Source organism: Convolutriloba macropyga, chromosome 6, assembly GCF_964194025.1.
Source record: "Convolutriloba macropyga chromosome 6, txConMacr16.3, whole genome shotgun sequence".
Taxonomy (NCBI): Eukaryota; Metazoa; Xenacoelomorpha; order Acoela; family Convolutidae; genus Convolutriloba; species Convolutriloba macropyga.
Genome location: NC_134473.1, coordinates 31,954,235 through 31,976,223, shown reverse-complemented (window position 1 = coordinate 31,976,223; position 21,989 = coordinate 31,954,235). Strand labels below are relative to the sequence as shown.

Here is a 21,989-nt window from a genome sequence, read left to right as displayed (position 1 = left end):
TGTCAGGTTTTTGATTTTGTTCAGCACTGAAATAATTTCATAGCTTATTCGATGTAATTTCTGCAACTCCCCAATTCTGACAGAAAGGAAGCATTTCCTTCTAAAACTGTCCTTTTCAGTCCCTCGTGTGAACAGCTTGATGGTAAAATAACATCGATTCGGATCATCTTGGTAAAATGTTCTGGTCACACATACTTCTCGCCTAGCAGTCTGACTCAATTCCCAGAACACATCGAATTTTGCTTTTTCCTCCACATCAGTTGGCTGGAACAAAGTTTCGTCAATCATCAACTTTGCAGTAACTTCTGTGGGTTCAAATTGTAGTGCTTCTTTTAACATCTCGGGTAATTTTTGAATGAAAATTTTCAATTCCAAGACCGACAGCATCAGAAACTGATGTAGAACAAATTCACCTTCAACATTTTCGCGAAAGACTTTCAAGTGGGTCCAATTCGAGCTTGTGTTGATAGTCTCATCTGGGATGCTGATTTGAAATTTCCGGTTGCTGTATTCTTGGAAACACCAAAGGTTGTTGTTTCCTTGGCGATCGTCATTTGGTTTGCAAACAGTGTCCTCAACTTTCACGTTGGTATCGGTAAACAAAGAATATATGCTTTCATTATGATAATCAAACTGGGAAGAAGGAATAACTGGTTTTCCTTTATGGTTTTGTTTGCGGAAGGGAAAGGCGTAGGGTTTTTGCTGTCAGCTGAGACTGAACTTTGATCCATCTGTGGCGTGTGAATTAAGTAAAAGATGAGTTTTTAAAGCAAGAAAGGAAGAATTGAATAAATAAGGTAACTGAATATTGAAAACAAAAAGCAACAATTGAATGAATTATCTTCAAGAAAGGGCTTCATAAATCGAACCAATGAAATTTTAGTAAAAACGAGATATATTGCGACTTCGTAACCAATGAGATCATGTAAAAGCAGTCGTAACCAATGAGATTTGAGTGTTCATCATGACGTAATAGTCATTTCTATTTTTAGAAACATCACGTGACGTGACAAATTTTGTCACGTGAGGGAGAATTTAGGAAAAAATACAAGCAACTGTTAAGACTTATATTGGAGAGCATATAAAGTTCGAGAAAGGAACTTTTTGATGAAGTGAGTGGTTTTCATCATTGTCATTTTCTTGGATAGGAGGAAGAATAAGATCTTGGAAATTGGGAGGATCGAAGGTTTCTGATTTTGTAGAAATTGTATCGGCATGTTTGGAGAACATGTCTTCTACCCACCATATACCGTAGTGATTTATGTCACGAGAGTACGGGAACAAAATACCTTTGCAGTCTTTCAGTGGATGAAATTCTTGTTCTTTTCGAATTCTCTCAATGGCTTGGAAATAAGTGGGGAGAGAAAGTACTGAATTGTTGACTTTTTTTCTGCTAAGTGGAGGTTATGATGTCTAGCAGCCTCTAAAGTTCTCCACAAATCTTTCGGAAGTGTTAAGCTAGTAGTCTGTGTTTTTATTGTTACTCTTGTGCAATCCACCTCAAAGGATAATTCGATGTTGTTATCGGTTACTGTTGTTTTAAATTTCGATTCCTCTTTGTTGGGAGCGAAATCTAAATCAGAATAAAGTGTCGACAGAAAAGATGTTGAAGGAAGTCAAGGAAGTATTGGAGTATTTTGCATTTTTTTAGACCACTGATGTTCCAATGAGACAAAACACAAAATGATCAGAGTTTCTCGATCTTAACTCATTTCAAAATAATTTATACAAATGATATGATTGGATAAAAAAATTTAGAATTTCGATTTTTGAAATAGTAAAAGAACCTTATGAAAAAAAAATTCATTACAGTAAAACATTTTTTTTAGAAAAATAAATATAAAACTTTTACATAAAAAACTTCAAAAATTGAAAACTGGAATGATAGAAAAGTAAAAAACATCAAAATCTGCATTTTTTGTTAAAAACCTTATGTAAAAAATGACATTTTTGAAGGAAATTTGTTTTAAGAAAAACGATTTCTTTTTCAAAAGTAAAAAAATTTACATAAAAAAAAACTTCAAGAACTGAAAAGTGGAAAAATAGAAAAATAAAAAACATAAAAAACATCTGCATTTTTTGTTACAAACCTTATGTAAAAAACGACATTTTCAAAAAAAAATTTAAGTAAATTAACGTTTTTTTTAAAAAAAATATTTTTTAAAATTAAACTCAAAAATTCAAAAAAAAAAAATGAAAACTATTTTTTTCGAAAATTAACAAATGGAAAAAAAGAAAATATCAAATTATGCAATTTTCATCAGAAACCTTATGTAAAAAACGACATTTTTCAATCAAAATTGTTTAAAGTAAATTAACATTTTTATCAAAAAAAAACAATTTTTTTAAATTTAAACACAAAATTACCAAAAAAAAGAAAACTGTTTTTTTTTTTCGAAAACTAACAAATGGAAAGAAAAGAAAATGTCAAATTATAAATTTTTATTCATAAAGCTTGTGCACCTGCTGGATCTATCCGATAAAAATATTATTTCTTTGAAAAAAAAGGTTAGGTAGATAAGATTAGCTGAAGTGCATTAGAGTGGATGCATTTCCCTGGGGTAATTAAGATAATTACCCCGGGTAATTACGATAAGATGACAGGTCTATTGTACCACTCTCTTTTTTAGGTACGTCTGTGGAAAATTGATGAAAATAGGCTATACGTAATCTTTATACATAGGTACGTCCTTTTACCCCCCCCCCCCCACCCCCAGGTCTGCTTACGATATACTACTTATATGGTTCTTGTCTTGGATACGGTTCCCTAGAAAAGTCAACCCGGGAAAGTCTGAATTTAGTTCTTAATTGCATAAGGTCTCCGAAATAAACTGTGATCTTTTCTATGCGATTTTTCGTCTGACCATTTTATTTTTTGTCCTCAAAAATGGTATAAACAGTTAAAGCCTGGAAGGCATTAAGTTCTCGCTTAAATCGCTTAAGAATGCGTTTCAGCAAAACTTATAACATATGTTTTTGGTGTGAAGAGCAGTTCTTGCAGTTTGACCCCCCTCCACCCACTTCACGCCCAACCCCCTTCACCCCCTCAAAGCGCGTTAGCCCCCGCTTCACTCCCAGTTTTCAGCCACTGAAAAAACGTTCCACCGTAACCCAGCGCGACCCCCCTGCACCCCGAGTGTGCTTCCCTAAACTACAGCTGCTGACAAAGTAAAACGGTTGCCAATAGTTTGCGCGAAGTTGGACTGCTATGTTTATTATAGCTGCAAAGCTGTATGCTGAGTGTATCTATATTGTCGGTGGTGTTCGTCGTTTTCGTCATCTGGCGTTCTCTTTTCTATAATTGTTCACACGCCTAAGCCGAAATAGTCAAACAAATTTTCTGATTTGTTTCTTCTCACTGAGAGCGTTTGAATGTGATGTCATTTCTCGCTTTCTCTCAAGTAACAAATTTTAGGTCCGTCGTTTTCGTGACTAAATTTTAATAATGCGTGATTTACCTCATTCAATAAAGAGACTTTGCACTTTAAAACCTAAGGTGTAAACTGATTTGTTTTATGGTCGAAGGAATTCAGATGTACAATAAAGAAGTTTCCAAATAAAAAGGGTTCAGCGCAAGAATTTCAACAAGATTTTCAATTTAGCACTCAATATGTTTTTACATAGTTTCTCGAGGAGCGAAAACTATTTTGTCAAATTAGATTAGCCATTTTTTCATGTCTATTATACGTCACGCAAGTCTATTCTGCAGCTGTTCTTGGAATCTGACTGCTATGTAAATTTTTGGCTGGAACTAAATTTCACACTTAAATTTTTTAAACATTATAATGTGAGGTAACGATATAAATCAATCATAAAAATTGTGTTTGGTTGTGATGCAAAAGTTTTGCTCCGTCATTTTCATTTTTGGGTGCATTTTTACGCACTTTACTATTCGAGATGTGCGTGATCTGAATGTTTCACTCTTTCACATTTTGAAAGAGTTGAACTTAATTGGCAATAATTTATCACCAAAAGACATACGAAGACGTGTAAATTTTGTTGCTTAATATTTAAGATCATTTTAAGGCCTTTAGTGATTTTTCCTCCTCCCCCCGCTGGTTTTACCATCAAGCCATGCCCTGTCCCCATTAAATAAGTCTGTATTAGAGTCCCCCTAGTCATTATAGAGAGCCTTTCAGAGTCATTTGTTTATTTTTACTGTTTCTCTGCAATTTGATTCAATTGCTTCTAAACGAAGTTTGTAACGATTATTATTAGCCACCGTCGTTTTTTCAGTCGGCTATTATTGAGCTTCTATATTTCTTATAACGGGAAGCAAATATCTGTATTACATCATCTAATTTTTCCTTTTTCGAGGTTTTAAGTGCATTCTCTTTCCATTTCAAGGTATTTTTTTAGTTGCTCTCAAACGAAGTTTGTAGCAACTATATTAGTCCTGTTGATTTTTTATACAATTTTGACCAATGTTTGTCTGACCAATTTAAATTTCGCCCTAAAAAGAATAAACAGGTGACGCCCAGTGGGCATTAAGTTCTTTTAGAGACTTTCAGCTCACTAGTTTCCAACTATGCAATTCAGAGAAACGGTTTTGTAGACTTATACTTATGGTGAGAGTGGTGGTTCTTACAGGCTGACCCCAGCACCCTCTACCCACAACTACCCTGCCCCATACACTCCCCCCGCACATACACATCAACCCCCCTCACATCACCCCCAATCCCCACTTGTGCTCATCGTTCAGGCCGTAAGGGCCCCGTGCAGCCAAAGAGCTCCCTCTCACAGTTGCCCCCAACACCTCCCCTCACAAAAACAGTGTAGCCCCCATCAACGCCCCCTCCTCCTCCCGTAGCGCTCACCTCATGCCCCTTCAATTAAACTAAAGCTATCCTCACTAAACTGTGGCTAGCTGCTGACAAATCCCACCGCCCGCCGGTCGTTTGAGAGCGATTTGCCCGATGTTAGTCTGCTATGTTTTCTTTTTTATTGGTTGGCGTTGATAACAATCTTAGTCTTTTTTCATTAAGATGCAAGAGTATGCATAAAATCAAAATTCAGTCTAGCAGACACGTCTGATATATTTTTTAAACCAATCATTTCTATTTTTGTTTCAATCCCAATTACTTCACTGTTATCAATTGCCGCTATTTTCCAGCAGTCTCTGGGGTATGGGGATTTGCGAAGGGACCGGGAAATTCCTCCAGCCTACTTTAATTTCAACAACAAAAAAACAGGCCTAACTGACTCGCGTTCAAACATATCGGACCGCACACATTAAGATTTAAGATCTGTTCACACATTTTCATGATTTTTGAAGTCAAATTGGAGTACTGATTTTTGTTGCGCCGAAACAGGAAATGGAGCGAAAAAGCGAGTGGTTTTGCGGCGTGATTTTTTTCGCTCTAATTTTAACGTAGAGTGAGAAAACGGTGTTTGAACAAAAATTCGGTTTCTCGGTAGTGGTTTTTTTGTTCACATGCGATAATTTCACTCTGATTTTTACTGTTTTTTCGATTTTTTGGATCGGCTTTTTTTAAATGGTTTTCCCAACCCATTCACAGCTCATTCTAGGCCTAATTTTTTTGTTTGAATTAAATTTTAATTTCTCGCTAGTGGTTTTTTTGTTCATATGCGGTATTTTGAAATTGATTTTCTGTTTTTTTTTCTTATTTTTTTATCTGATTTTTTTAAAAATGGTTTTCTCAATTCACTCATAGTCGATTCTTTAATCAAGGAAAATTCTTTGAATTGTACGTCAGGAATAGTCCTGCTTTGTTTTTTTTTTTACTTCGTCGAACTTTTTTTCGCTTTACCATTTGCCGCTCTTTCAGCATTTTGCGTGAAATCTTTTTGACTTCTCTAGGCTAGTTTCTGTCTTCTCTCATTTTGCTAAAAGTGAATATTACCATCAGTTGCTCAGCAAAACAATTCAAAATGAACAGAGTCAGAATTAAATTGAAGTCAAATAGAAACGGGATAAACCCATAAAGCCCAATTTTAGATGCCCGCTATTTGAACGTCGTTCCTATAAGTCTTAGTTACCATCTCTTTTGCTTATTAGTATTGATAGTAGCCCCTGTAGCCTCTCTCTAAGAAACAGAAGTATGTTTAACGACGAAAAGCCATCAAAATAAATTGGACTGAAAAAATGTTTTTGTACAAAAATCTTTTTTCGATATCTTCTATTCATTCAATCCCAATCATGCTTATTGGAATCAACGGCGGCTATTTTCCGGCAATCTGCCGGGTATGTTTCACCTCTTCAGTATTTTTGACCTATTTTTTTGTCATTTTTGATACAACATGTCAAAATGCCTAACTGTACTGTTAATGATTTTATCTCTAAAGATAGAGAACAGTTGCTCAGATGTTCGATCAGAGTTTTTTGGCTAGAATTTAAGCTAAATTTTTTTAAAAATCAGACTTTTTTGTCGAGAAAAATGGGACCACATTTGCTTTTTTAGCCCGCTTGCTTTAAATATTCTGAAAGTAGACACTTTGAAACTGCGGTCGAATTCATCTTAAACTCCGAAAAGAGCTATTTGTAATCACGATGGCTTTAAGAGTTTTCTGGATCAAAATTCTGCAAGTTTTTTGCAAATTTAAACTCGATAATTCAAGAGAAAGCATTATTTTTTTTGACAAACTGAAAAGTTTTGTTTAAAAACTGATCTATTTTGTAATCCTTTGAACAATTGACGGTTTTGTTAGGTGCGCAGCTATATCTGAGCCGATGTTGACCTCACCGTGGATCCTTATGAGAAAAAGTTTATTGGATTTAAATGGGCGCGACCTTTTTTCCAAAACCTTTCCGCTATATAAATGCTTTTATGTAAATTCCTGACAAAAATCACAAATCAGGGCTCAATTAATGACATATACTATTTACAAAAAAGATGTCCAACGAAATTATAACATGGTTTGAGAGCTAAGCTCATGTTTTTTATGGCTTTGACCAATTGGTTTCGTAAAAACTTTATAGACTTCTTTAGTTTTGCTTTCATTCGTCATACTTTTTGTAGCCCAATGACTTAGTGTCCTCAATCAAAGATGCAGTTAGCTCTTTAGGAGATATAGATGAACCTAGACTTTTCTCTTAATTGTTATCTAATGTCTGTTATGACTTTGAATATATTTGTAAAGAAAAAAATCGGTGATTTGTTGAACTTTGCCAATATTTTATCTTATTTCTCTCAATTTGGGCGCGGCGTCAATAAAAACAGGTAGAAGCCAATTTCGTGTGAGTAAAAAATTTTTTGTTGGAAATGGTTTTACATTCAACTAATCTTTTCCTGGTTTTGATGCTATGCTTTTTCAAATATTTTTTATTCATTTATTTCTGTTTATAATTGCAATTTTATGGTTCCATTTTGTTTCCTTCTCGAATCATCTTATGTTGACAAATCTAATTGAAATAAGGCATATTAGGAAAAATGTACAGTGTTGAAAAAATGCTTATCTGTATGTGTTAATTGTTTTCACTGAATAGTTTATGCTTTTTGGGCTGAGACCAAATTATCTTGCAAAAATTTGTGGATTTTTTGCTGTTTTTTCTATGTTTGTCTTTCCTTTTGTTGTTGTACGTCATATACCTGATAGCAATGAGTCTCAGTTACTTCTCCAGGACGTATAAGTTCACCTAGACCTAATTAGAACTCTCAATTATCTTTGATGATTCAACCACCCTTACGGCGCTTTGTTATACGTTGTGACGGATTGCTTCGACCATTTATTTTCAAAACGAGTTTTTGAGATTTCTAAACTGTTCATTTTTTGGGTTTCTTTTTGTTGCCGTGTCTACAATTTTTTAGGGAAGACTTGTTGATGTTAGGATGAGGGATAATTTACAGTTCTTACAGGTAACATCCTATAGGTATAGTGCCTTGAATAGTGTGATTTCGCAAAAATTGTTTGAAGTTTTGGCTTCTTTGTTTGTTTGTTATGTGTTTGTTTTTTTTTGGTGGGGTCGTGACGTGGTCTCATTATTAACAGGCTCAATTGGCTTCCTGGGGCGTTGCAACTTAATCCATCGCTTTTTGTTGAAATCTTAAATCTGTTAGGACTTCTGGAAAAATTTGTATTCAAATTATATTTGGGTTTTTGAGCTTCGAAATTTTTTGAAATAGGTTTTCGGTCAAATTGTAACTGAGTCTTTGTAAACACAGGTCACCACCCGTTTCCAGTGAGTTATAAATTAAACCCCTTTAACGGTTTTAGCTTCAAACTTCTGTTTCTCAGCTTTGTTACTACTTTTACTGCAAGACTTCATAAAAAGTTTGAGATTTTTATATATTCATTTATTTTAGAGGATTTTTGTCTTTATTTTAGTTTTTACAATAATTGTAAGTGGCATTGTCTTTGAAATTGTGCGCAATTGAAGATTGGTTTATGGCATGTCTCAATTGCTTCCTATGGAGATGTATTTGAAAATTTCAGTGATTTCAGGTGATATCTAATGACATTAATAACTGTGAAGTTAATTGTTTTCAAAAATACAAACGTATTTTTTAAGTTTGCACCTTTTTGCTATTTTTTTCTCTTTTTTGTCGACCTGTTAACCAGTTGCATTGAGACCCGTTCCCATATTTTTCTAATGAAGAATATGTTAAACTGTTTTGTTTAGGTTTTATCTGATGCGAGTTTGATTTTGTTTTAATTTTTTTATCATAGACATCGAGTTGTGGTCGTAAATATTGTTTGTTTTTTGATTTTTTAATGATCTATTTTAGTAGTTCTATTATCAAAAAAATTATCGGCCGTCTAGCATTCCATTGGTTGTTTATTGAACGATATGTATGTTTTTGATCTCTTCGTCATTTGGTAGCCAATTAAGTCAAGAATGTGGATGAGCGGGGCCGGAACATTATGTGCGTACGCACATTACCGAGCCTTCTTGTTTTTGTTTTAAATTACAAGTTCTGGTAGCATAAAAACGCAAGATAGTCTGATCGCAACGAGATTCAAATGCAACTGAGTCTGACCAGAGTTGGTTCCCAGCGCATATGGATCTAATCAGAGGTCACATTAGTCTTTGACTGCTTGGTCAGAGGTCAATTACAGTCTGGCATAGTCTGATAAGAAGTAATATGATGCTCCATCAGGAATCATTTTGGCCTGGGACTGCTTGATCAGAGGTTCTTCCAGCCTGGGACGGTTTCATCAGAGGTCATTTCGGTCTGGGAAGGTTTGATCAGAGGCTATTTTTGGCCTGGGATATTTTCATCAGAGGTTCTTTTGGTCTGGCATGGTTTGATCCGAGATCAATGTTGTCTAGAACGACCTGATCGTAGGTCATCTTAGACTGGGACGGTGTGATTAGAGGTCATTCCGGTATCGGACCTGAACTTGGGACTTCTTGTGCCCTTGCTAAGACAAAGTTTTATTGACAGTGAAATTTGCTCATCTTTTCGACAACCCTTTGACATTAGCCATGGCCTTATTTATTTCAATTTGGGCCGTGATGTGTCTGGAATTCTGGAAGAGAGAGCAGAATGCCTATTCGTACGATTGGGATCTGTTCACATCCAATGAAGAGAGTAAAATTGTGAGGCCGGAGTTTCTGGATTTTGTCAGAAGAAATTTTGTGTTTCACAAGAAAGCTTCACCGGGTTTTAAAATCTCAAAATCTTTCCAACAACTTTTTTCAGTCTTAACGAGTATTACGTTTGCGTTCAACATGTGGGGGGGGGGGTAATGTCTATGATCTGATCGAAACTGATTTTGGATGAAATGAACCCGAGCAATTAAAATGAACACAGTAAAATGGGCGGGGCAAACCCAAAAGATCAAAGAACGTTGAATTTGAACATAATCAAAGAAAGGGGGCACTGATCATAAATGAATTTGAATGCGGAAGCGCAAAGAATGATTGACCTTGTTGAACAATAAATGAAGCTTTGCTATTAACTTAAGATTTATTCTTCAGAGTTCACTCTAATAGATGCGTGAAAATTCATTAAAAAACGACTGAAAAGATAATTGTCAGGCCACCATAACCAGCAGTCTGAATGGCGCCAGAAAAGCCCTATTGATGGAAAATTGGAATACGTAATACCGAAGCATGTCAAAATTGTTCGAAAACTTCTCTCTGGTTTACTTGTGGCATTTGTGCTTTTGGCAGTTTTCTCTTTCTTCGCGTTTCTAATGATAGTGGGCGCCTTATTGACTTATGGAATTTATCAAAGCAGTTCTAACGAGTGGGTTCAAAACCAGGCGGGTAACATTTCCTATGGATTATGTACTGTAGGAACAATTATCATAATTGAAGTTTTGAATAATCTGTTATCAAAGATATGTAATCGGATCACTCAAATGGAACAGCATAAGACGCAGGCACAGTTTGAAGAATCATACTCGACCAAAATGTTTCTATTTCAAATGACAAATAACTATTCAGCCATTGTGTATTTGGCCTTTTTCAAATCGAAGTTTGTGGGCTACCCGGGTAACTATCACCGCATATTTGGACAGAGACAAGAGCAGTGTGGTTTAGCTGGCTGTATTACAGAAGTGGCCTTTGAACTGGCACTAGGGATCAGTTTTATAATTATGATAGTATTTTAGGATATTTGGATAGGATTTTTTTTTGGGTTTCGTCTGTCTAATTAAGCTATTAGTCGCGCTACGAGCTTTTTCAATCTTTTTTTTTCATAGAACGAATAAATTTTCAAATTTTATATGTGAAGCAAACCTCAATTTGATGAAATTTTTTAAAATGAGAATTAAATCTTATTTTAAACAAACACATTTGGATAATTCTTGAACAATATGTGGACCAATACACAAATTATTTTTTTTGGCACTGACAATTTTTCAGATTTTATAAAATGCGTTGAGCTATTTTAATTCATGCATGCATAAATTCATGTTGTCAACAAATGTAAGACGAATAAGTTTAAATTCGTAGAGACTATAGCAAGGTCTACTGAAGTAAAATAGAGTTAGGGTTGTCATTTAAACTTCCTTTGATAATTGGCTATTGCTACCCGAGATGTGTGATATATTTTAAACAACTAAATTAGTGAACAAAAGCATATTGAGCGTTATATAATTTTTTGAATTACTGTAATTGCATTTTTTGCATCAAGCAAAAGGCAAAATGATTGACCAAAACTCAGTTTGTTTTAGACATCCGCTAGAGAGCAACAAAAATTTTGAAGAGAACTTGGTAGTACAGTAGTAAAATGCAGTCTACAATTTGAAGTCAAGAGTCAAAACTTATGGGAGAAGCGCACCAAAATACATTCTAAACAGGACATTGTTTACTTTATTAATAGCCGCGTCCTCAATTCCAGGCGGCTATTATAGCGCTCCTAATTTTTTTTGTTTACTTCGTCTAACAGATTTTTGTTTCGTCTTACCCTGACTTCTTGGAATTGACTTTTTCAATGACTTCAGTGACTTCTACAGCTTTGCAGTTAAAATTTGTGTTCGTGAGGTCTTTTCTGCTTTTAGGTCAATTGCGTGACTTACCTCACTAATAAAAATGACTTCTGAACTCACTTACGGAACTTTAAATTTTATGAACATTTACTTGTTAAAGGTCAATAGTGTGCATCTAAGTAGTGCCAAACATATATGCCCTAATTCTTGATTATTAGAGTCTTGAGTTTTTGATTTCGAATATTAATTTTGGTATCTTCTCGTTTGTGCCCCAAGTACGTTATGCGTCCACCCGTTACAGAGTACGTGCCATTACATAGTAAGTAATTTTGTAAAAAATATTGCGCCTGCATCTGAGGGGTGCAAATAATATGCGCCCACTAAGCTGAGGGGGCACAAAAGGAAAAGATCCTAATTTTGAAAAGCCCTATTAGGGCTTTCTCCTTATAGAGCTTATGTGTCTCATAAAAATGACAGTCAAAAGCTAACCCAAAAAGTCTAGTGGTCTATTAAAGGACTGGTGGTTGATCTGTCTATCTAATCTTTTGAATGTTTTAACTCATGGAAGGCCCCATGCGTCTATCGCGGCTATTTTCCGGCAATCTGCCGGCTATGTTTTTGATCTAAGGACTTGCAATTTTGAGATAAAAATGTCGCCATGCTTAGTTCGATGTGGGAATCATTTGGGCCGTCCCGCACCTAACTCCAAGTGAATTACTGAATCATAGACTGACTCATGTCGCTTTTTTGACTTGTCAAACTTGCGTTCACTTTGATTTTAAAATGGTCAGACTTGGGCCAAGTGTAAAAATAAAGTTATGTATGGTGATCGAACCCACAATCTCTGGATCCCTAGACGGCTTCTCTACTTTCCGCGCCACCATGGCGATTGAAAGTTTGTCTTTTGCGCCGTTAATGAACGCTTGAAAGAACCAAATTCGGAGCGAGAAAGCGATTAAAATATATTACATTGGAGACTTGTATTTACAATTGCCCAGTACTGATTTACACTTGGAGTTATCGGTACGGGGTGTCCGTCGAGCCAGTCTGAACATTTTGCAACAGGATTTAGATCTGTTTGAAGTTTCTTATTTTTGCACAAAGTTACACAAAGACCAAGAGCTTTAACATTGATCAATAGGAATGTGCTTGCACAAATATAAATATAGTAATAAATAATAAACGCCATTAACCGCCCGAAGGCTATATCATTTAGGCGATCTCCTTTTCGTTTCATTTAGGTCACGATTTCACACTTGAGTTCTGTTGGAACTCAGTCACTGGTTCATCTGAAAGGAATTTAGATTTCATTCAGAACAATAACGGAATTGGGGACAATGTTAACCGAAAGCAAAATCAAAAGAAAACGATAAAAAAGGCCAGCACTAAGACTTGATGCCTAAATGATGGTAAATTAGGTAATCCTCAGAGAAAGTTAAAGTTTCCTAGAGTTTGCTGCTAACAGCTATTAAAAATTAGTGATAGAATTTTCAAGTGATTTTTCGATTGGCATGAAAAGTTGAGGGCAGACTACTTAGCTACTTTCGGCCCGAAAAATACAAGCATTTGAGGAAAATTGACGACCAACAATATTTTTTCGGATTCAACTCACATCGGTAGTTCTAAGCTTAGCTCTTGCATAGCACTGACCTATCTATAGTAGCCTTAATTGTTTAGATGGTGACTGTAATTTTTAATGAGCGTTTATTGTTTTTTTTCGCAGTTCATACTTTCCTTTTCGGACCTAAAATTGGCGACTTAGGATGAGTTGACTCTCCAAAACTCCCAAATTTTAGTTAATTTTGGTTTTAGTAGTTTTCCATGTTCCATGACCCCTTACAAAACTTCAAATGCAAATGTTTCGCTTAAGCACAGAAAATTTTTGTATGGAACAGTTCTCAACCAACAGTTTTGTTAAAAAATTTTAACCTGGGCGATTTTGACGTCTTGGTCAGGTGATATGACCTTTTGAATTATTGACTCGAATGGGACATCCCAAAATACGTGAACAGACACTGCTCATTAACAATTGGGAATTCGATGATGTTGACTATCGGTATCCCAATTGTTAATGAGCAGTGTCTGTTCACGTATTTTGGCATGTCCCATTCGAGTCAATAATTCAAAAGGTCATATCACCTGACCAAAAGAACCCAAAGTTTGTTTACTTAAGATAAGGTAATAGTTCAGCAATGGCTGATGTTTGTAGACAGGCGGAGAACATATAATTTAGTTAGCCTAAACTGATGATGAACTCTTCCAGTGCCCGACCAAATGGGATTTTGTGATTACTTTACTAATTATTTGTACTTAACTATTATTTGTACTATTAAAAAAAATTACCATTGTAAATTGTCTGGATACGGTTTTTATTAATCTAGCAGATGAAGGGTTACTGGTTTTATTGCAATTTATTTGCTTTTCAGACACTTGCTCGCAATAATTTACAAGAGCTGAAGAAGGGAATCAGTAGAGTGACAATGTATCGCTTGCTTCAGCAAAGTAAACGGCTCTTGTGTTTTATTTAATCATTTGTTGATCTCATGGCGACAGAGGCCCATCAATGTTTAGATTAGCTGAATTCAGAAGACGTGGAAAAATGAAGCAGTTTGGAATGCTTCGATTTTTTTTCTATCATGTTATGAACTGAAATCGGCCTTGTTTAACTTGAACTCTGTTTAACTTAATTTAAGAAATTTGATTCAAGAAAAAACTTGCGTATTCTGATTTGTTGTTATGTTCCGTGCGGAGAATGCAACATTTTACACAATCATCATAAATTGAACACAAACAAAAACTTTCATTCGTAAAAATCCCGCATGAGTGGTATTTGAGGCTGAAAAAGTTGCTTCCTCAACGAGGCGTTGGAATAAGCAAATTTCCTTGGCTTGTAGCAAATTTGAGTACTTCAATCTATAGATTTTATAGTTTTTGAGTTTTATATAATCTGAGAATAATTTTAGTACATTCAATTCTAACTATCAGTACTAAGCTCTCTTTTAGTAGAAAATAAACTTTTTATTTCTATTATGTTGATGAAAATAATTATTTTGGAAAACAATACTGTTGAAAAGGAAACTGATCCCTCTTTAGTAATGATTGGTTTGGAGCTCATTGCCAATGTTAAAGAAATTGGCTATATATTTCTACGAAATAGACGGCTGAAAAAACGGCACATAGCCAAGATTGAAAGTGAGACAGGATCTGTAGCTTGTTGGGAGGCAGATTTTTACTTATCAGCTCAAGATGACCTTCAACTATTTGAAGAGTATTTGGAGCAGGTCATTCAGTTTGGGTTTGCAACCCTATTTGCAACTGCATTCCCTCTAGCACCCTTCATTGCATTTTGCAACGCCTGTTTGGAGTTGAAATTGGATGCGTTTAAAGAAAGATATATCTCTTCAACACTCAGCTTTTTTGAAATGTTCCAATTAATTTTAAATCGGTTTACGAGTGCACTGATTTCTAAAGTTTCTCCCTTCATAGCGTTTACTGTGACAGTTGTATAGCGCTATTTGTAAAAATGCTATATAAAATTATGCTTTTGATGTGAAAGAACTTCGGCCTTGGACTCAGTCAGTGCAGCCCGTCTATCCTTCATAAGTATGTTTAGGTTCATCTCTCTAAAAAAATGTATAGCAATCACTTGAATCCAGATGATTTTTTGTTCGCTTTTTTGTTTAATTGATTTACAGTCTCACCTGACAGGCTGATCAATTGCTTTCGAACGAAGTTTTAAGCAACTATTGTATATATGTGTCTTTTTTTTAGTTATGGAAAACTTTCAGTAGCTTGAACGATTTAAGTTGACTTTCCGTTTTCAAAAAGGGGCAAACTAGTAAGGCCTCTGGGATTCAAAGTTTCTGATAATTTTTTATAGAGATTAAATAATCTCTAAGTGTAAGGTTCAGCGAAGCTGCTGAAAAACTATTGAAAGGCAGACTTCCATGGTTTAAAGGGCGATTTTTAACCGCCCCCTCAATCCTCATTTTTATCCCAAGCCCGTAGTTTTCTTTGTAATCGCGTTCTGAAGCTAAGCCTATCTGTGCCTCAGCTATCCAAAACCGAAGCCACTTACTCACTTGTGCTTCGAGAGCAACTCATCCCGACGAAAATTGATTATGTTCATTATTTAAAGCCGCCGTCAGCTTGTCAACGGCTATTATTTATACGCTCTGTTTTTTCAAAAATCAAACAATTTGAAGTTTTGGATCACTCTCTTTTCTGTTTATTAAGATCTATTGCCATAATTTAATGATTTTTGAAATCAAATTGAAGTGATGATTTTGTTCACAGGAAATCGAAAAGAAGCAAAAAGAGAGTAAATTTGCAGCATGACTTTTTAACTCCAAATTCAAAGTAGAGTAGGAAAACGGCTTAAAACAAAAATTTGCTTTCTTCCTTGTGGTTTTTTTTTGTTCATATTTGGCAAATTGATTCTAACACTGCGTTTTTTTTTCAATTTTTTAATTACAGTTCCTGGTTGGTGAGTTCACATTCCATGGATTGTTTATTCTATTTCTAAATGTTTCTGTTTACTCAACAAGAATTCTTTGAATTGCTCCAGAACTAGTCCTGCTACGCTTTTTTATTTCACTTTAGCTTTTGATCACTTTTTTTTTGTTTTACCTAAGTCACGATTTTAATCTTTTGACTCGTGACTTATTTCACTCATTGCTACAACTGAAATGAATTTCAACTCTTTTACCCATTGAATTGTGCAATGTAGTGACTACGACCAATGTCAGAGCGAAATGAAAAAAACAGGACGAAAAAAGAAAACCCGGTCATTAAGTCATAGTGCATTCCCGGTGAAACAAAACTTGATACAACTTGCCATGTCCTGCAAGATTCTGACAACTCTTGCAAAACTCGAAAGATCTTGGCAAGATCATGGTAGCAAAACTTTCTTGGAACACCTTGGTGAAATCTTGACAGGATCTTCTTAATACGTGCCATGAAATTCTCCTAGCGTAAAATGCTCAGATCTTGACAAAATTTGATATACAGAAAAATATCTTTGTTGCATGTTTTTTAAAATCATTTTCGAAATAAATTGAAGGTTGAAAATTGGGGAAAATTGTATCAACAACAATTTCGAGCACACTTTTTAAAAAAATGTGCGATTTTTTAGCACTTTCCAATAACTCCGCCAATTCCAATCCCCAGCTCGGAAAAAAAGGGAGAGATGAACCACTCAGATCACAGCGGAAAATCTGAATGTTGATATTTTAAAATTGAGAAGAGACAATTTTCCGACAGTAGTTGCTTAATCTTATAAATACTTGTTTTCAAATCCCTTAGACTTGCCAAATCTTTTTAAAACCTTAAAAAAATTTTTTTGTTAATAGACGCTGTCAGCCTCTCACAAAACTATTATTTAGGCCCTCTCTTTTTTACAATTCGAAGAGCGCTGTCTTTTTTTTAAGATCTGTTCACACATGATTTTTGAAGTCAAATTGGTGTAGTGATTTTGGTCACGCCGAAACAGGAACTGGAGCGAAAAGCGAGTGGTTTTGCGGCGTGAATATTTTTGCTCTATTTTTAAAGTAGAGTGAGAAAACGGTGTTTGAACAAAACTTCGCTTTCTTGCTAGTGGTTTTTTGTTCACATGCGGTAATTTCACATCAATTTTTACTGTTTTTTCGATTTGTTGGATCGGATTTTATTTGTAAATAGTTTTTGAAATCCATTTATATGTCACTTTAGGCCTAGTTTGTCGTTTGAACCAAATTGCTCTTTCAAGCTAGTGGTTTTTTGTTCACATGCGGCATTTTCAGTTTTTTAAATAATTTTTTGATCTGATTTTTTTGAAATGCTTTTCCCAAATCATTCATATTCTGTTTAAGGTCTAGTTTGTGTTTAGTCGATGAAGTATTTTTGAATTGTACGTCAGGACGTGTTGCACTAAGTTTTTTTTTACAATTCAAAGAATTTGAAATGTATTGGGTCGCTGTGTTTTTTTAAGATAAGTTTACACAATTTTCAATGACTTTGATCTTTCAAAACGGGATAAACAAGTAAAGCCAAGAAGTCATTAAGTTTCATTAGAGGCCTAAGGCGGGCTTTAGTGATCCTTCAAGTGCTTAGAGTGGTGTAGCTGTTGGCATAGCCCTAATTTAAGGTTTAAAGGTCATTTTTTGGAGTTTTGGGCTCAAAATGGTGAAATTTTTTGTGTTTTATTTTCAAATTTTTCATTGATTAATATTAGGTTAAAGTTTTAAAAAAGTGATGAAGGCTTTTTGCGAGACAAAATTACTTGTTATGACCAATTTATGAGCTATAGGTTTTAGTACTACAAACACAAACTCGCAAAATGATACTATTTTATGCAATCATTTTTAACATTTTTTGAAAATTTTTGTCACTTTCAGAATTTTTTCAGCTTCGGGGAACAGGGACTCTTTTTTAAGTTTTGATAATAGGCCACTGCATAGTTTCTTTTAAGAATGGATTTGTTTTCAACATTTTAATGTCTCGAAATTAAGCAATTTTTTGATAAAATCTGCCATTTTATAGGGATTCCCAAAGTTTTTGTTAATTTTGAAAATTGTCCATTTTCAAGTGCCAGGAAACCTATTCCACAGTCTTAAAAAATGTACTGTATGGTTGATAGTTTCATAGGATTTGTTTTCAACAATTTAACCTTTCGAATTTTGAAAACTTTGTGTTAAATTTTTGCCATTTGTTTCAAGTTTTTTTCAAAACATTTGTCTTTTATTCAGTTTTTCTTGCCGCAGTAGCCAGGTAACCTCATCCAGGGTTTGATATTGTATTATTAAATAGCTGTTACGGGCAATTGAATGGTTTTCAACTTTTTAATAGAATGAAATTCTATTTTTTTAAATCTGAAATTTTTGAAATCTATTGCCTATCGATTTTTGAGCCAAATTTTTTTACGGCTTGGAATTGGGTTACTGAATAGCTCATAGAGACAAAGGAATGATTCTGAAATAATTATTATCACAATTTTGAGCATAATTTTATTAAAATTTACAATTAATTTCATTAAAAAAGTTTTTCGGTAATTTTCGAGTTAATCGATCTTCAAGGGCCAATGAATTTTTTCCAGGTCTTGCAGAGATAATACTGGTTCGATTTCAAAAACAAAAAATGGTTCTGAACATATTTTTGATATAGGTAAAGCTTCAAAAGTTTTAGCATTGAGTACTTTTTTGTTTAGTTTGTTTGATTCTTTTAGTTTCTCAATTTTTGAGTTGATCTCGTTTGTGTTTTGGCTGGCATTGTTCAGTTCAATTTGTCGGCTGGTCAGATAGAGTACTTCTAAGTTTTTTATTCATTTCTTTGAATTGTATTTCAGTACTTGTCCTGCTATGTTTTTTTGCTTTACGTTCTGAGCACGTTTTTCGTTTTACATAAGTCACGATTTTCACATTTAATTTCTGATTTACCTCACCCACTGTTTCAACGGAATGCATTTTAATTTCATTCACGCATTCAATTACACAATATAGTGAATACTCTCAATGTCAAAAGAGCAAACTCAAAATCCAAAGGAACGGGATAAACCGATAAAGCCCGGTCATTTAGTCATAAAGCATTAGGATATCAAAGTTCATTAGAGCAATTGCTGGCTGAAATTTGTTTTAAGCTTAATACCCTTGAGTTTAGAAGCTGAAGTAAGTATACTTTCAGAATCTAACTGAATTTGCACAATGAATTTGAACAATTTACAAAAATTTCGTCTGCCGGCTATGTTTTATTTTATCAAGATCTTATTTCTTGAAATTTTGCAATGACCTTGCATGTCCATATAAATCCTGACATTTTCTTGTCAAGAATCAGACCAATATCTTATCAGGATTTGTCAGTTTTTATTAAGCTTCCTATCAAGATGTTTCAAGTTTCATTTCACTGGGCTATGTTATCAACTGAAGTTGAAAATAAATTGCTTGCAAAGGTAAAATCCAGTGGAAGTTGTGTTTTTTATGAGCCGTAAGCTGGTATTAGTGGTATTTCAAGCCCTTAGCGTGATGGGAACGCCAAAGTTCACGGGAAAACTGTTTTTTTTTCTCCAAATGATGCTTATTTAAACGCCATTTTTTTGAATTTTTTTCAGACGGGTATTCAATTGACCTTGACCGTAGATCATATAGACTTTGTGCAGGACACAGGATGAAGTCCGCGACCCAAGACAGGTATTGGCTAGACCGACTTGGGTCGCGGACAGGGGGGTCCGGTGCGTCTGGAAAAACTTTTTGGTCACGCTGGCCAATGGCAATTTTAGTCTGTTCGGCCTGGCGAATACCCATATTTCGGTCTGATCGGTCTGGCCAATACCCATTTTTCTGCCTGTTCGGTCTGGCCAATACCTAAATTTCGGTCTGTTCGGTCTGGCCAATACCCATATTTTGGTCTGTTCGGTCTGGACAACGGTCTGGCGGATGGTCTGGCCTACGGTCTGGACAATGGTCTGGCCTAAGGTCTGTTCGGTCTGGCCATTAATCTTGACAACGGTCTGCCGGATGGTCTGGCCTACGGTCTGAACAATGGTCTGGCCTAGGGTCTGTTTGGTCTGGCCATTGGTCTGGACAACGGTCTGGCCGATGGTCTGGACAACGGTCTGGCCTAAGGTCTGTTCGGTCTGCCCAATGGTCTGGACAATGTCTGGTCAGTCTGGCTAATGGTGTCCAAAGTCTGTCCAGTCTGGCCAATGGTGGCCAAAGTCTGCTCGGTCTGGCCAATACCTATCTTTGGGTATTGTCGGTCTGGCCAATACCTGTCTTGGGTCGCGGACTTCATCCTGGGGACTAATGCCTTTGTGTCTGTTTTTTAAGGTACTTTCTGGTAATGTAAACTTCAACACTGCAAATAGGTTACTAATCTGTATTACTTTCTGATTTTCTCTTCTGGGCATTGTCTCCTTAAGTTCTCGTTATATTTCACGGATTCACATAATATACGATTCAGTTCAACGCCAGTCAATAATAAATTGCCTGATATTGATTAAAACCACTGATGAGAACGTTCTGGTGTGTATTGTGAATCGGTTGCCTAGCTAGAAATTCGGTGCAAAGTAGGTAACCTAGCTTAAAAAACAGGCAACTTGGCACCTTGGAAGTCTGAAAAGACCAAAAATTCAATTCGTTTGATCATAGGTTCATAGATCTTTCTCATATAAAAAAGAAATTCCATAAAGGGAGAGTGTTGAAAAGATTATAATATTACAGTTTACGACTCAACTGAGACGTCCGTTTCCCGAGAAGGTGCAGAATATGGGACCATGGCTTAATATTCTACAGACTATTGCTATAGTGTCTGTCTTAACCAATGGCTGCATTGTGGCCTTCTCCTCTCAATTCTTAGACACTCTCTTCTACAAATCAACGCATTACAACAAGCAGTGCGAATAGAAGTTCAATAGTAAAAATATCAGCACATAAATAAGCATAAAAAGTTGACAGAATATGACAAAAAAGTTTGTGCCAAAATAGCATTAAACAGCTCGAGATAATTTTCAGAAATTGGGTAAGCAATAATTGATCTAATTTATCAATTTTTGAATATAGTCTTAAGAGATTCGAATGCGGTCATCACTAGAGATACCCAGGTTGAGGTGTCAGACCGAAAGTCGATATGTCCAGACCGTCCCAGACGGAAAGTGCCTATGTCCAGTCATTCGTGCGTTCAAAATTTTTGTGCGTTCATCGTGCGTTCAAAACTCCCTATGTCCAGACTTTCGTGCGTTCAAAATCTTAAATGACCAGACTTTAGTGCGTTCCAAATTAAAATTCGTGCGCCCATTTGTGCGTTCAAAAAAACCTATGTCCAGATTTTCGTGCGTTCAAACGTGCTTATGTCCAGACTTTCGCGCGCTCAAAATCTTATATGACCAGATTTTAGTGCGTTCTAAATGAAAAATCGTGCGCTCATTTGTGCGTTCATGTCCAGACTATCGTGCGTTCAAAAACAACTATGTCCAGACTTTCGTGCGTTCAAACGTGCTTATGTCCAGACTTTCGCGCGTTCAAAATCTTATATGACCAGACTTTAGTGCGTTTTAAATGAAAAATCGTGCGCTCATTTGTGCGTTCATGTCCAGACTATCGTGCGTTCAAAAACACTCATGTCCAGACTTTCGTGCGATCAAAAATGCGTATGTCCAGACTTTCGTGCGTTCATGTTCAGATAACGTTCTTATAATGTATTCGTTTCAAGTATAGATACGTTAGGGTGATGGTTGTGATGAAGTGCCCAAGCAGTTGCTACATTTTGTTTAATAAAAGATGTTCGATGAAGGCATTGGCTGAAGGGGTGCCAGCGACCTAGTTATTAAAGTATGATTTGCTTTGCAACTTCAGCAAGGGTTTATAATTCTAGGTGTGAAATTGTTTTAAAGAAAGCAAAATGTTGGATGCGAATTTTCCTGCGTTCGATGTTTTGTAACTTTTGAGCTCAAGTGAGTTAAGGTTTTCTTGGTAGAAAGCTTTCACTTGAGTGAGCACTCTATTAAGAGTGTTTTGTCAAACATGGACTCATTAGTTTTTGGCATTCTTGTTTCCATTCAAAAAATTTTCGTGCGATCCGAGTCACAATGTCCAGACTATCGTGCGTTCAAAATTGCATATGTCCAGACTATCGTGCGTTCAAAATTGCATATGTCCAGACTATCGTGCGTTCAAAATTGC

General features: G+C 35.5%; 1 protein-coding gene across 1 annotated transcript in view; it reads left to right on the top strand.

The window, feature by feature from the left end:
- The window catches only part of LOC142341293 (anoctamin-7-like), a 59,270-nt gene extending 38,556 nt beyond the window's left edge, over positions 1 to 20,714 (top strand). Inside the window, exons 4-8 of the mRNA XM_075392214.1 lie at positions 9,348 to 9,566; positions 9,944 to 10,482; positions 13,767 to 13,842; positions 14,434 to 14,724; positions 20,530 to 20,714. Coding sequence (XP_075248329.1) covers positions 9,348 to 9,566; positions 9,944 to 10,482; positions 13,767 to 13,842; positions 14,434 to 14,724; positions 20,530 to 20,714 — 1,310 coding nt within the window. The remainder of the gene's footprint in view (positions 1 to 9,347; positions 9,567 to 9,943; positions 10,483 to 13,766; positions 13,843 to 14,433; positions 14,725 to 20,529) is intronic.
- The last annotated feature ends 1,275 nt before the right edge of the window (positions 20,715 to 21,989 follow it).